Genomic DNA, 14,642 nt, shown 5'->3' with positions numbered 1-14,642 from the left:
TAAAAAAAAAAATTTAAAACTTCTGCTCATCAAAAGATAAAATTGAGAAAATGAAAATAAAAGTTACATACTGAGAAGAAATATTCGTGATATACATTTCTAATAAAGGACTTGTATCCAGAATATATAAAGAACTGCTACAACGCAATAATAAAGCCAAATAACAACTTTCTTTAAAAAGGCAAATAACTTCAACAGATCCTTCACAAAAAAAGATTTACAAATGGTCCTATATATATGAAAAAATATTCAACATCATTAGTACCAGGAAAATACAAATTAAAAGCACAATTAGATAACACAGCATACTCTCCAGAATTGTCAAAATTAAAGACTAAAAATACCAAAATCCTGGAGAAAATGGAGAGCTACTGGACACTGGTAGAAGCTTAAAATGGAATAACTACTGGACACTGATAGAAGCCTAAAATGGAACAACTACTATGGGAAAATGTATGACAGATTCTTATTATGTTAAACCCTCACCTACATTAATATTTAGCAATTCCACTCTAAAGATATTTACTCCCCCAAAGTGAAAACATGCCAACAAAAAGGTCTGTACAAAAATGTTTACTGCAGCTCTATTCATAGTAACACCAAATTGGAAACAACACAAATATCCATCAACAGGAAAATGGATAAACAAACTGTGGTATATTCATACAATAAAACATTACTTAATATTAAAGAACAAGTTAATAATGCAAACAAAAATACTAATATATCATAAAAACAGTACCTTGAATGAAAGAATCCATACACAAAGGAATATTTATGGTATGACCTTATTTACATGAAGTTTTGCCTGTACTTCAGGCAAAACTAATATATGAAGCTAGAGATCCAAATATTGATTTCCTGAGGGGAATACAGAAAGAGACTGGAATGATGCTCAAAAGAACTTCTTAGGGTGATGAAAATGTTCTATACCTTCACTGGGATCTTTGTTACATGAATGTATGCACTTGTCAAAAGTCATCAACTATTACACTTAAATCATTGTATGTTATACTCAATTCAAAATGAAAAAAAAATACTACAAAAATGACTAAAAAATGTATTTTATTTAAAACTCATTTAGCTCCCAACTATTCAAGGTCTGACATCTAAACTAGATGGGTTGAACTTGAGATTATTTGCTCTGTATCCACAGGTGTTGAGAGAGATATCCTCTCTGACTTTACACAGCTACCAAGGCAATAATGCTAGGAAAACCATTAATCAAAATTTGATAGTGCCTATCTGCAATCAGAAGAAGAAAACAAAGAACACCTTGGACTATAAAAGCAGGTAAAACACACCCAAAGGATCTAGTCAGTCACAATGCTGACATTCTTGCTTCTTGTGACTCTGGCCCTAGCATCTTCTCACCATTCTGGTGAGCACTTTGAAGGGTAAGTAAGCAACTCCTTAAAAGATTAAGTCCTCTTCCTTGCTATCCCAAAAAATGTGAATGCACTACCCAATTTTAAATTTTGTCTTCTGCTATCTCACCATTCAGTGAGAAGGTGTTCCGGGTCAATGTTGAAGATGAAAATCACATCAACTTACTCCATAAGTTGGCCAGCACCACCCAAGTAAGTAATAATCCTGTAGTACAGGTTTGCTTTACACTTACTTTAAAATCTTAGAATGTACTGTGATTCCATAAAAGGAAGAATGACTAAAATATTAACCACAGCAAGAAATAACTTGAAAAAAAAACAAACATTTAATGCCATGATACCTTCTTTTCTGCCTAAATTAGATTTTCATGGCCCTACAGTATTATAAATCCATGAAAACATTTTAAGGAGCTGACAGGACATGACAACTGGATGAGATGGAACTGCCACAAAGGTCACAGTACATCTAATGTACAGTCACTTGCCTTCTAAGGCAAAAGTGAAAAATGATCAACTTGGATATTACTGAAAAACTGGGCTTCTGTCCAACTTGAAATTCATTTCCACATCCCATGTATCATCTGTTCCCTTTGATTTTCTTTCATTCCAAATCAAACAGCTTGAGTTTTCATGACCTTGATTCAGGCTCTCTTAACGATATGACATGAAGGGCTGGGGCGGGCAAAGGAGGTAAAAGCCATGAATGATTTCCATATTTGTTTTTACTTTCAATAAACCAAAATCTCTATGCTAATTTTTTAAAAATCCACTGTATATGGGGTGAGAACTGATATTTTTAATTACATATGCATTTAACAGGAAGCTATTGCTGACCACAAATGGTTCACTTGGGCCAAACCTGTTTCCTCATGAAATATAAACCAAAATAATTTGCTAGCCCCTAAATATCCATCTCCTATTTATATCTATATCTATATTTATATCTATATCTATATCTATCTATCTATCTATCTACCTTTTTATAGTTTTTTTTCTTTTAGCTTTTAAGGTATGGGGAGAAAAAAGAAGATAGAGTATCATAATCTGAAACAGATTCAAAAGTTTAGAATTTAAAGAAAATAAAGTCATTTATTCCAACTCAAACCTGGAATTTCCTCCATAGAAATATCATCCCTGGTTTTTAGTTCCAACAACACCTGCTTGAGCACCTCCAGGGATAGCAGGAATACTGCTTTCAAAGTAGCCCATTTGCCTTACAAGTCATTCCAATTGTTATATGAAGCTAAAATCTACCTTCTCCAACTCTAGCCCATTGGACCTAGCTGAGCCAAATATTGTGTATCACCCTCTAAAATTTGTTTTATTTTATTTTATTTTTAATTTATTTCTTTTCAGCGTAACAGAATTCATTGTTTATGCACCACACCCAGTGCTCCATGCAATACATGCCCTCCATAATACCCACCACCTGGCTCCTCCAACCTCAGACCCCCCGCCCCTTCAAAACCCTCAGATTGTTTTTCAGAGCCCATAGTCTCTCATGGTTCATCTCCCCTTCCAATTTCCCTCAACTCCCTTCTCCTCTCCATCTCCCCATGTCCTCCATGTTATGTGTTATGCTTCACAAATAAGTGAAACCATATGATAACTGACTCTCTCTGCTTGACTTATTTCACTCAGCATAATGTCTTCCAGTCCCGTCCATGTTGCTACAAAAGTTGGGTATTCATCCTTTCTGATGGAGGCATAATACTCCACAGTGTATATGGACCACATCTTCCTTATCCATTCATCCGTTGAGGGGCATCTTGGTTCTTTCAACAGTTTGGCGACCGTGGCCATTGCTGCTATAAACATTGGGGTACAGATGGCCCTTCACCCTCTAAAATTTATTTATTCTAGGCCTTTTATAATTTCTCTTAGCATGGGTTTACAGACACCTGATCATTCTGGTCACCTCTGGATATAGCTCAATCTTTCTGTCTATATTTCTTTTTTAAAATGTAGCTTTCAGAATTGACAATGGACCCCTAGCTATGCTCTGATTAATACATACTGCAGGACCATTGCCTGTCTTCATCTGTAAAATGGACATTTATTAAGGAGGCCTGAGATTCTTTTCAACATCTTGAACAGTTTACAGAATAATCTTAGGTTATAACAAATATATTGGCCAATTGAAACCACTAGGTTATTCTTTTTTCACATGAATCACCTTCAAACAAGATATTACTTCTTCTTGCCTAATTTATTTTTTAACCTAAATGCAGGATTTTGGATTTACCCTGTTAAATATGTCTTTATAGCCTGTTTTCAGCAGGTTGAGATCATTTTTATAATGAATTCAGTCACCCAGGGAAATAATTCTTCTCCCTAACTTTATATTACCAGAAGTTTGACAAGCATGACTTTCCAACTTTTATCTTTGTCACTGATAAAAATATTAGGTGAATGAGGGGTCACCACAGAATTAGAGGCCTCCTTCATGGCTTATTCATTCAATACATACTTATCATGAGTTTCCAATGTGTTAAGTACTAAAAGTGATGCATTAACCAACCATCCTCAGGTAAGTTTGCTCAAGTATCCACATTACTGTTAGCTGTAGCTAACATTGTATTTTCCAGCTTACAAAGAATATAAATGCAGAGACTTGGTCAAATGTTTTGCTAAGATCCAGATTCAGCATTCCATCAGGATAGTGGTCTTTTTCAATAATAAGATGAAGTTCATTAGGCCTGACTCACTCTTGCTTTAAACCATGTTGGCTCCCAGGGATCATAGCTTCCTTTTCTGAACATTCACAATCCATCTACTTCCAGTTTACTCTGCAGCTTTGCCAGAATCCACACCAGGCCCCAAGGAGCTCCTGCTTCTGGAATTCACCTGTTTTCCTATTTCTGAAATCCAAGATTTACCCTCTCCACTCTTTAGTGATTCCTTCAAGCTCTGATTCCTCCAAGGGTGCTGAGAAATTTCTGCAATCACACATGCAGTTATTTTTTTAGTTACCTAAGATTCAGCATTTTAAAATAGTCGAGAGCAGAGAACCTGGACTCAGACTCCTGGATTCAATTCCTGGCTCTACCACTTGCTAGCTGGACCTTGGATACCTCTCTGGGTCTCAACTTTCTATTTTGTCAAATGAGAATACTAGTATTTACCTTATAGGATTGTTGTGAGATTTAAAGGACTTACATTAAGTCCTCTAAATCTTTAAATCACTTAGAAAGAACTTATATAATGATATCTATAGAAGTATTTGTTATTATTACCATCTTTAGAACTGGAATCTTGAATGCAATTTACATGGCCAGTATAATCCATTCTCTCCTCATCTATCTTGGGCCTCAATATTCTCTTTCCAAAGAAGGTGTTTCTGCTAAAAATCCTAACATGTGAAAATTTTTTTACTTATGGTTATTTTATCTCTCTAGAAATAGAAGAAACAAGAAATAGTATACCCCCTGAGAAAAGACAAAAGTCAAACAATAGTTAAATAGAGTGACTTTCTCTCTCCCAGCTGCAAACATCAAGCTTTAGTTCCAAGCAATGGGACTGCATGTTTGTTCTTTATTCATTTTATTTCCAACATGAATGAAAAGATTTTTATTCTCCTCAGCAATCTTGCAAGTGCAGCATAGTCTGGACTGTAGCCTTCCTGATAAGATCATTACAAGGGCATCTAGTCTTTGTATTCATCCTTGGCCATGTGTCCTTCCTCCCAGCTTTTGAACATATCCTTTTATAAGCTGAATGTACAGGAGAGCTGTGACCACATGGGACACTGGTAGCCTCCCCTTTTCATCTGTAATTATACAGTAAGTGTTTTATTTCATCTCCTTGCAATCAGAGTTGCACTTGTTCCTCTATTGGAGACATTAACCACAAAACCTATTCTCTTTTCTCTATGCTTTCTTGAACCTTGTTTCTCTATGATAAGGTGCAAGTTAATCTATGGCCAAAGTAACATCATTACAGTCTTCCAGGGTTCCCATTACCCCCACTATATTTTTCTACTAAGTTCTTCCCTGCTCTCTGGAACTGAGCCTCAATTAGAAGTCACTTTTTCTTCCAAGAGGAAAAGAAAATTCCATTATATAAATGAAAAGTCCATCAGATGTTCAACTTAGAGTCAAATGCAATGTGAAGAAACAAATTTATATAAATTTATAAAGAATCAAAGACTCCTGATACCAATATTTATTTTCTTCTAAGCCCTAAAAGAATGTATAGTGGATACACTACTTTATCTTGCTTTTGTGCTGGTCTCTTAATATATTAAAAAAGGCTCTTCAGTTATTAGCCAGCTGGCTGATTAAGTTGACATTCCCACAGTATTATCACATAAAGATACCCCATTACCTTCCAACAAATGTCCTTTATGATTTTTTATAACTCAGCTTCCTAGAATTATAATTTTATAACCTCCATTTTATAAATTATTAACACATAATTCAATTCTCCATATCTCATATCATCTTTTGCTCTATTTCCATATTTCAGATATAGATCTCATTCACAAGGTCTTGATAATTACTGAAATGTATATTTACTTCCTTGTGATAACATTTTGAGTTTATTATTTGTATCCATACTTCATGTATTGGTGAACATCTATGAGGCTATAGAGTTGCTTCTGATTTTTGGCTCCATTTCTCCTAAGAAGCACTGGGAATTAACTTCAGTAGTAAGTCTGCATCACACTTGGAAAACTTCATACTGCTGGATTTTGGTATATATGTTGATCAATCTTCTCCATGTCAAAATGAAATCTTAAGGTACCTCAGGTTAGGTCTGCAAGTTTTCTGTCGAACATTTTCATGAGATTTATCTACCCCATTTTAAAGAATCCATCATTCTCCCTACAGAATCTTAAAAGTCTTTCTCTCTGTGTGTATCTCTCTCTTCTTTCTCCCTCTCCTCTCTCTCTGTACATATATAGAGATATCTGCATATGTAGATATGCAGATAAATATATAGAAAGAAAGAGATCAATCTCCCAATAATTAGGAGAACCAAGACCAATGAGCAAGAAATAAGACGTTAGGAAAGGTAACTTTCAACTTAATATAGCAAAGAAAACCCATTCATAAAGCAATTAGGCTATTCTGAAGTGATACTAAATGTACTCAAGATTGTATTAAAACCATCACCAAGACGGTATGCAGGTATATGCTGCTGTATATGAAAAGGTAGTATCTTAATATAGATTCTTCAAAGCAGAATCTTAATCAAAGATTTCAGGCCAAAGATTTTGTGTGGGAAATATAGGGAATACTGGTAGAGGAGTGAGAAGTGATGTAGAGAAGGGAAGGCAGCTAACAAAAGGGATACTATTAAGACAGTTAGCACAGAGTATGACTAGAGCTTAATCCAACAGAGAACTCAAGAAATGGGTGTGCAAATCATACACCTTAGAATTATTTATCCCACCTACAAAACAAGGGAATTGGAGTATTTAGACATCTATTTTCCAGGGTCACTGGCTGAGCACGTCTCTGGAAAGAGTTTTATTTGTTTGGGGGTTTTTTGCCATCCCCTGCTTGCTGCGAGCTGTTAGTTTGGTTTTTTCCAGTTCTAGGGGAAAGAGCTTTCAAACACAGAGATGCAGATCTTGACAGTGGGGAGTTCCCTGAGTATGCTCAAAGGTCCCTGCATTATGTATGGGTGCAGCTCAGTCAAGTTGCCTACAGATGCCTGGAGGGCTTTATGTGCTCTACCAATTCTAAACCTCTGTGACTATAATAAAGCTATACATTCCTGTCCCATCCCATCTTGGAATGATAAGCATTTATTAGAAACACAAATTCAGTTAACTTTTAAAAATATGCTTTCTTCCATAATATGCTTGTCTTCAGTGTCCTTCTCTTTACAGTGTTGGCTAACTAGAATTCATCACCAGCCCCTAGCTTTTTCTGTTCTTATCATGGCATGTCTTTGTATTTCCCCTACTGTCTCTTAACCTTTCATCTTTATCCTCTCATCTTTGACTCACTAGATCACATTGTGTAGCCAATCCTTATCAAATCATCAATACTGTCACCTTTCAACACCTTAGTGACAACCACGCTCATATTTTTCTTCTGGAATCCCTTCTGATATTGTCCCAATGTCCCTGCCTCATACTGCCCTTATACACTCTACAGCCCTGACTCATCACTCAGCACCCACTAGACATCTACAGTGGTCTGAAGATTACCAGGACAAGACATAGATTATTGGATTCTCCACAGGCAAGTGTATCTGAAATTGAGTCATCTTAATATCTTACCTATTAGTTTCTATTAAATGAACTCTAAGTATTGCCAAAACTTGCTTCTAAGTTTCCAAGCAATGGTCCTAAATATCACCTGTAACATCTCCAGACTAAGACCAGCTCATAATTACCTACAGGGATTGGGTGAGAATCAGAGGCAGAGAAAGACCCATTGTCAGGCTCATCTCAAGCTCACTTTCCTCTGCTCAAAGAAGAAACAAGAAAACAGAAACCTGAGAGAGACAACACACCCTTGGTTAATGTTTTTCCATGAAAAAAGGAGATTTGAAACCACACATCCACAAAGAAAAACATTAGAATTATCAAATATGTTATTCTGTTATTTTTGTGCATAATTTTCTCCAAAATCTCCCCCATAAGAACAGAAGCTATGTTTGATTTGCTCACTAATGTAATCCTAGTCTCAGGCACAAAGCCTAGCACATAGTAGGTCCTTAGTAAAAGCTGATGAATAACTGAACAAATGAAAATGTCTGGATCTTTGAGAGCATTTTGTTTCTGGCCATGACGACAAGATGACCACTGGAGAAAGATGTACTTTCCTTTCCAATATATCCTCCACAGGTTAGAGATGTAGATCCTGGTTCTGCACATTACTGTGAGTGCTGAGTTCCAAGTACAAATTAATAAAATAAATCATTTAAAAAGTAAAAAGGAAAGCTCAATTTCTTTCTATTAAATTTTGTGGCTGTAGTTAATTCATCATCATTCATTCAGAACATTTATCCATTATCACAAACACTACTATCACAATAAGCAATTGCTCCAGAAAATCAATAAATAGAATAAGAGCCATTATAAAATACTGGTATTATGGGAAATTAACTAGCATTATGGGAAATAATTATATGTTCTTCATGCTTGATGATAATCAGTATATATATGTATATATATATATAAACATTTTTATTGACATACTGCTTGGTCCCAACTCTTGTTCACTCAAGGAGATATTTTTAAGAGATTTCATGGATAATTTGAGTTTGAAAATAACTCAGTGAAGTAGAGTAAGAGTGTGCTTGCTGATGATAACTCACTATCATTGAATTCACTATCACTGAATTATAGGTGTCAAACATAATATATTTTTCTCCTTATTCAGATTGACTTCTGGAAACCGGATTCTGTCACACAAATCAAACCTCACAGTACAGTTGACTTCCGTGTAAAAGCAGAAGATATTTTCACTGTGGAAGATTTTCTGGAGCAGAATGAACTACAATATGAGTAAGTTTATGTTTTATAGCTATTAAAATTCTCTCCTATGTATGCTTTCATCTGAGCCTCTGAATAACCCTGGGAAAGTAAAAGTAAGACCAAGACCATGGCTTCCCTGAGACCCCACAAATAGCTGATGGCAAAACTGGTCCTAGATTCCAAATTGTAAGACTTTAAGCCTGGTAGATATTTTGTTTAGTTCTTATTCCAATTTAAAAAAAAAATGGTTTTGACTCCTGAACCCCAATTCAGCAAGATATCTGACCTGCTAAATGGTTATAGATAGACTATAGGCCAAACCAATGAACACTGTTATCAGCTAGACACAGTTTTAGTCCCAAATAATATCAAGTCTTCCTTCCAACTGAGCAACCAGACCTATTAGGAGCTTTAAGGACTCCTCAGGCTTCTTACTTTTTGTGTATGCATACCAGACTCAATCAATATTTATTTCAACTTAACCATTCATATATTTTCTTATCATTTGATTGTTTTTTCATCATAATAAGTATACTCTTTAATCTCCATCTTCTATTTCCTCCACTCCCCGACCTATCCTCCCTCTGGTAACCATCAGTTTATTCTCTATAATTAAGAGTCTGTTTTTTGGTTTGTCTATCTACTCTTTGTTTTTCCTTTGTTTGTTTTGTTTCTTAAATTCCACATATAGTATTTGTCTTCTCTGACTTACTTCGCTTAGCATTATATTCTCAAGCTCTATCCATGTTGTTGGAAATGGCAAAATTCCATTCTTTTTTAAGACTAATATTCCATTGTGTATATATGCCACATCTTCTATATCCATTCACCTATTGAAAGACACTTGGGGTGCTTCCATAAGCTGACTACTTTAAATAATGTCACAATAAAAGTAGACGTACATGTATCCCTTTGAACTAGTGTTTTTGCATTTGGGGGGTAAATATACTTCCTGGATCACAGAGTAGTTCTATTTTTAATTTTTTGAGGAACCTCTATACTTTTTCCACAATGGCTGCACCAATTTGCATTCCTACCAATGGTGCAAGTGGGTTCCTTTTTCTCCACATCCTCACCAACACTTATTGTTTCTTGTGTGTTTGATTTTCACCATTCTCATAGATGTGATGTGATATCTCATTGTAGTTTTGATTGCATTTCCCTGATGAGTGATGTTGAGCATTTTTTCATATGTCTGTTGTCCCTCTACATATTTTCTTTGGAGAAATGTCTGTTCATTTCTTTTGCTCATCTAAAATTGGATTATTTGCTTTTTTCAATATTCGGTTGTATCAGAGCTCTTTATATATTTGGATACTAACCATTTATCAGATATGTTATTTTCAAATATTTTCTCTGATTTCATAGGCTGCCTTTTAGTTTTGTTAATTATTTCCTTCACTGTGCAGAAACTTTTGATTTTGATATAGTCCCAATAGTTTATTTTTGTCTTTATTTCCCCTGCCTCAGGAGACATAGCTAGAAAAATGTTGCTACATCTGATGTCAGAGAGACTACTGCCTATACTCTCTCTTCTAGAGTTTTTATGCTTTTGATTGTCACACTAGATCTTTAATCCACTTTGAGTTTATTCTTGTGGATGGTGAAAGAAAGTGAGCCAGTTTCATTCTTTTGCATTAGCTGTCCTGTTTTCCCAATATCATTTGTTGAACAGACTTTTCCCCATTGTATATCCATTCCTCTTTTGTAAATATTACTGACCATATAATTGTGGGTTTATTTCTAGGTTGTCTGTTGTAATCCATTGATCTATGTGTCTATTTTTATGCCAGTACTATACTGTTTTAATTACTACTGCTTTGTAATATAACTTGAAATCCGGAAATGTGATACCTCCAGTTTTGTTTTTCTTCCTAATACTCCTTTAGATTAAGGACAAGATTAGGGTCAGACTGAATGGTTCTCTGTCCTTTTATCCTCCACAGCCCTCACCACTATTTCTAATGATAGAAGTCATAGAGAAAATATGAAAAAAAAAAAAGAAAAAGAAAAAAGAAAGTGATTCCCCAGAGGCCTAGAACAGAGTTAGCTAAGCTGATCATCACATGTCTCCTCTCCCCAAATACCACACTGGGCCATGTAACCCTTTTTAGATGAAAGTGTCTTCCTAAGTAGAAGCAGTTGTCCATTGTTGATCAAAAAACAGACAGTAAGTGCCTACCTGTACCAAGCACCATAAAGGATAGATATGGTCCCAACCCCTTCAGAGGAAAACAGAGAATTTAACTTTAAACAAAGAATTTCAGAATTGTGTAACAGATGTTAAGAAGAATGAAGTGCTAGAGATATAGGGGAATTGAGCAGCTCTGGGAATCAAAGGCCACAAGAGGAAATGAGTCTTCACCTGAGAACTGAAATGAGCCAAAGTTAGCCAAAGAAAAGGAAAAAATTATACTCTAGGCAGAGAACTGACAATATGGTAAGCTTAGAACTTGGAGAGATCACGCTAACCTGGAGGTATCTGCACTAGAGAGAAGAAAGAAATGAGGTATTTTGTTCAAAACAGTTCTTCCTCCAAGGAGTGGATCAGTAAGAAGCAAACAGGCAGTATCAAGCTCCAGTCCTGAACACTCAAATGTTTATCCAACAGTACCCCACCACAAGCTCAAGTCTTCATTAATTTTGAGTAAATGTAACTTAAAATTTTTTAACGGAAATTTTCTCTTGTTTTTCACATTTTAAAAATATTAAATAGTATTTATGCTAGTGAAGATGTCAGAATTATTACCTATAAAGTCTGTATCTCTTCAGGAGAAGTGGTACAATATAACATAACAAATAAATGCTCTAGGAAAAAACAAAACAAAACAAAAAAACCAAATTCAAGTCCTAACTCTGCAACTTCCTGAATGTGTAACCTTAGATAATTTACTTAATTTTTCTTTTTTTTTTAAAGATTTTATTTATTTACTTGAGAGAGACAGTGAGAGAGAGCATGAACGAGGAGAAGGTCAGAGAGAGAAGCAGACTCCCCATGGAGCTGGGAGCCCGATGCGGGACTCGATCCCGGGACTCCAGGATCATGACCTGAGCCGAAGGCAGTCGTCCAACTGAGCCACCCAGGCATCCCTTTTTTTTTTTTTTTAAAGATTTTATTTATTTATTTGACAGAGAGAAATCACAAGTAGATGGAGAGACAGGCAGAGAGAGAGAGAGAGGGAAGCAGGCTCTCCGCCGAGCAGAGAGCCCGATGCGGGACCTGATCCTAGGACCCTGAGATCATGACCTGAGCCGAAGGCAGCGGCTTAAACCACTGAGCCACCCAGGCGCCCCAGATAATTTACTTAATTTTTCTGAACTTCCATTTCCTTATCCATAATATGAAGATATAATACCTCTTTCAAAGGACTGTGAAGATGAACTAAAACAATATGTAAATAAATTGCTACTGGCATTACTATTGTTATGGTTTATTATTATACTAAGAGAGAAATGAAATATTTCTTAAAGGTCAAGAGAAACTGTTTTGCTTAACCCCATTATCAGGCTTCATATAGCTTAGCTACCTGCTTCTACCTAAGGGAAGTGTCAAAATGTGACCACAAGAATGGACTGTCTTTTTATTTTTTTTATTTTTTTTTCTTCTGTTTTTAATTTTTTATTTTTTATAAACATATATTTTTATCCCCGGGGTACAGGTCTGTGAATCACCAGGTTTACACACTTCACAGCACTCACCAAAGCACATACCCTCCCCAATGTCCATAATCCCACCCCCTTCTCCCAAACCCCCTCCCCCCAGCAACCCTCAGTTTGTTTTGTGAGATTAAGAGTCACTTATGGTTTGTCTCCCTCCCAATCCCACCTTGTTTCATTGATTCTTCTCCTACCCACTTAAGCCCCCATGTTGCATCACCACTTCCTCATATCAGGGAGATCATATGATAGTTGTCTTTCTCTGCTTGACTTATTTCGCTAAGCATGATATGCTCTAGTTCCATCCACGTTGTCGCAAATGGCAAGATTTCATTTCTTTTGACGGCTGCATAGTATTCCATTGTGTATATATACCACATCTTCTTGATCCATTCATCTGTTGATGGACAAACTATGGAAAGAACCTAGATGTCCATCAACAGATGAATGGACTGTCTTTTTAAAACAAAGATATAACACAGTTAAGTTTCAAAATTTGATTAAGACTCATGTCTGTGACTTTTTGCTCTTCTTATTACACTAGGAAGAACTTTTAAAATCCTAGCCTTTAGGAGCCTTTGGTAATTTTTTTAAAATATTTTTTTAACGACAGTTTCTTTATAATTCTTTGAGAAAAACAAAAGGAAGATCAGACACCATAAGCTAACCCTAGCTACCTAAATGACATCCCAATTCTACCTATATCACAAAGTAGCAATATGGCTTCTAATTGCATATCAATCTCCCTTTATCAGATGGAAAATTTATATCCTTTTTTAGTGGATAAACTTCTTGGGAATTGGATATGAATGTTATCTCATGTAGAACATTGGAAATTCCCCAAGAGCTAAACTCTTGTTAATTTTTGCTTCTCTGTTCACTGCTTAGCACACATGTAGCATACAATTTTCTAAATATTAAATAATTATAAGTCCCTAGAGACTTTATTGCTGGAGGAGCACACCAGCAATATCCTAGCTGGGACTGTAAGCAGTGCATCCCATTATTATCTCATATGGTAACTAATTTGTATTTAGACAGGTTCTTGCTGGCAAGAGTTTGTAATCATGTTTATATCCAACAGGAACCATCTACTACTGCACAAGTTCCACCAAAATAACTTTGCAGATTTTTCCATGGTTGCATCCCTCTTCACCAAGACTTGTTATCACTTTGGAAGCTTTAACCAATTTCTGAGTTGCCATGGGAAAAAATTCAGAAAGTGTGCACCAAGAATAATAACTGTATCTTTATGTTTATGCTGCACCCTTAGATACAGAAAGACTAGGAAATGGATGGTGCAAATCTCCAACTTATTGTTTTGAAGCCGTTAACAGACTTTTTGGTGGGCAGGCTTTCACAGAATACCTTCCTACAAATTACAGGAATGTTGCCTTTGCCCCCATCCAATCCCGGGAGAGATTGTTAGTAATATAACTTCCTATAACATTATTTTTCTGTGTATTTCAGATTAAGACAGGAATATGTCCTTGGATAGCAATGGGTACATAACAATGTTCGTCACTAGCAATGGGCATGTAGTAGAGGAACTAACCAAATACTCATTTTTCAAGAATGTATAAGGGGGAAAAAAGTGAGTCATGCCTCCTTTTCTCAGATATTCTGTTCCTTGTTTTTTGGGGAGTCCCTGTTATCTAATTAGCCTGCATGTTTATAGAAAAGAAGTTGGATAGCACTATAAAAGGAACATATGAAAGTATAAACAGTGTACACGCCTCTATTTTGGAGCTGTAATGCAGTCTTTATTACATTAAGAGGCATTGTTTTAATCTCCTAGAATAGAAGCTCATTATTTAATAATAATATTTGTAATATAGCTTAAGTAGTGCTTTGTCTTAAATCTAATAAAATCAAATAATCACAAGGCTGGAAAGGATCATTTGAGGTCAATCCTCTGCCTTCAGGTAAAAGTAAGCACCACACTTCTACCTCATTTTGATGCTCTTTTGCAACTTACTAGAGGGTAGTTATACTCCTGGGTGTCATCTTAAATTTAACAGGAAGTTTGCCTGTTTTTTTTTTAATGCTTCTTTGCCCTAATTATTAATGTAAAGATTTAATAGTTAACATAGTAATGACTCTAACAGAATGCCTCATCTAACTACCAAACAAAACACTAATCCCTACATAGTCACTGA

General features: G+C 35.7%; 1 protein-coding gene across 1 annotated transcript in view; it reads left to right on the top strand.

Moving 5' to 3' along the window:
• The first annotated feature begins 1,200 nt into the window (after window positions 1-1,200).
• Window positions 1,201-14,642, top strand: part of CPB1 (carboxypeptidase B1) — a 35,385-nt gene continuing 21,943 nt past the window's right edge. Inside the window, exons 1-3 of the mRNA XM_059165242.1 lie at window positions 1,201-1,397; window positions 1,505-1,580; window positions 8,732-8,856. Coding sequence (XP_059021225.1) covers window positions 1,327-1,397; window positions 1,505-1,580; window positions 8,732-8,856 — 272 coding nt within the window. The 5' untranslated portion in view covers window positions 1,201-1,326. The remainder of the gene's footprint in view (window positions 1,398-1,504; window positions 1,581-8,731; window positions 8,857-14,642) is intronic.

Source organism: Mustela lutreola, chromosome 2 (assembly GCF_030435805.1).
Source record: "Mustela lutreola isolate mMusLut2 chromosome 2, mMusLut2.pri, whole genome shotgun sequence".
Taxonomy (NCBI): Eukaryota; Metazoa; Chordata; class Mammalia; order Carnivora; family Mustelidae; genus Mustela; species Mustela lutreola.
Note: the sequence above shows the minus strand (reverse complement) of the source record. Positions and strands in the feature narration are given on the sequence as shown.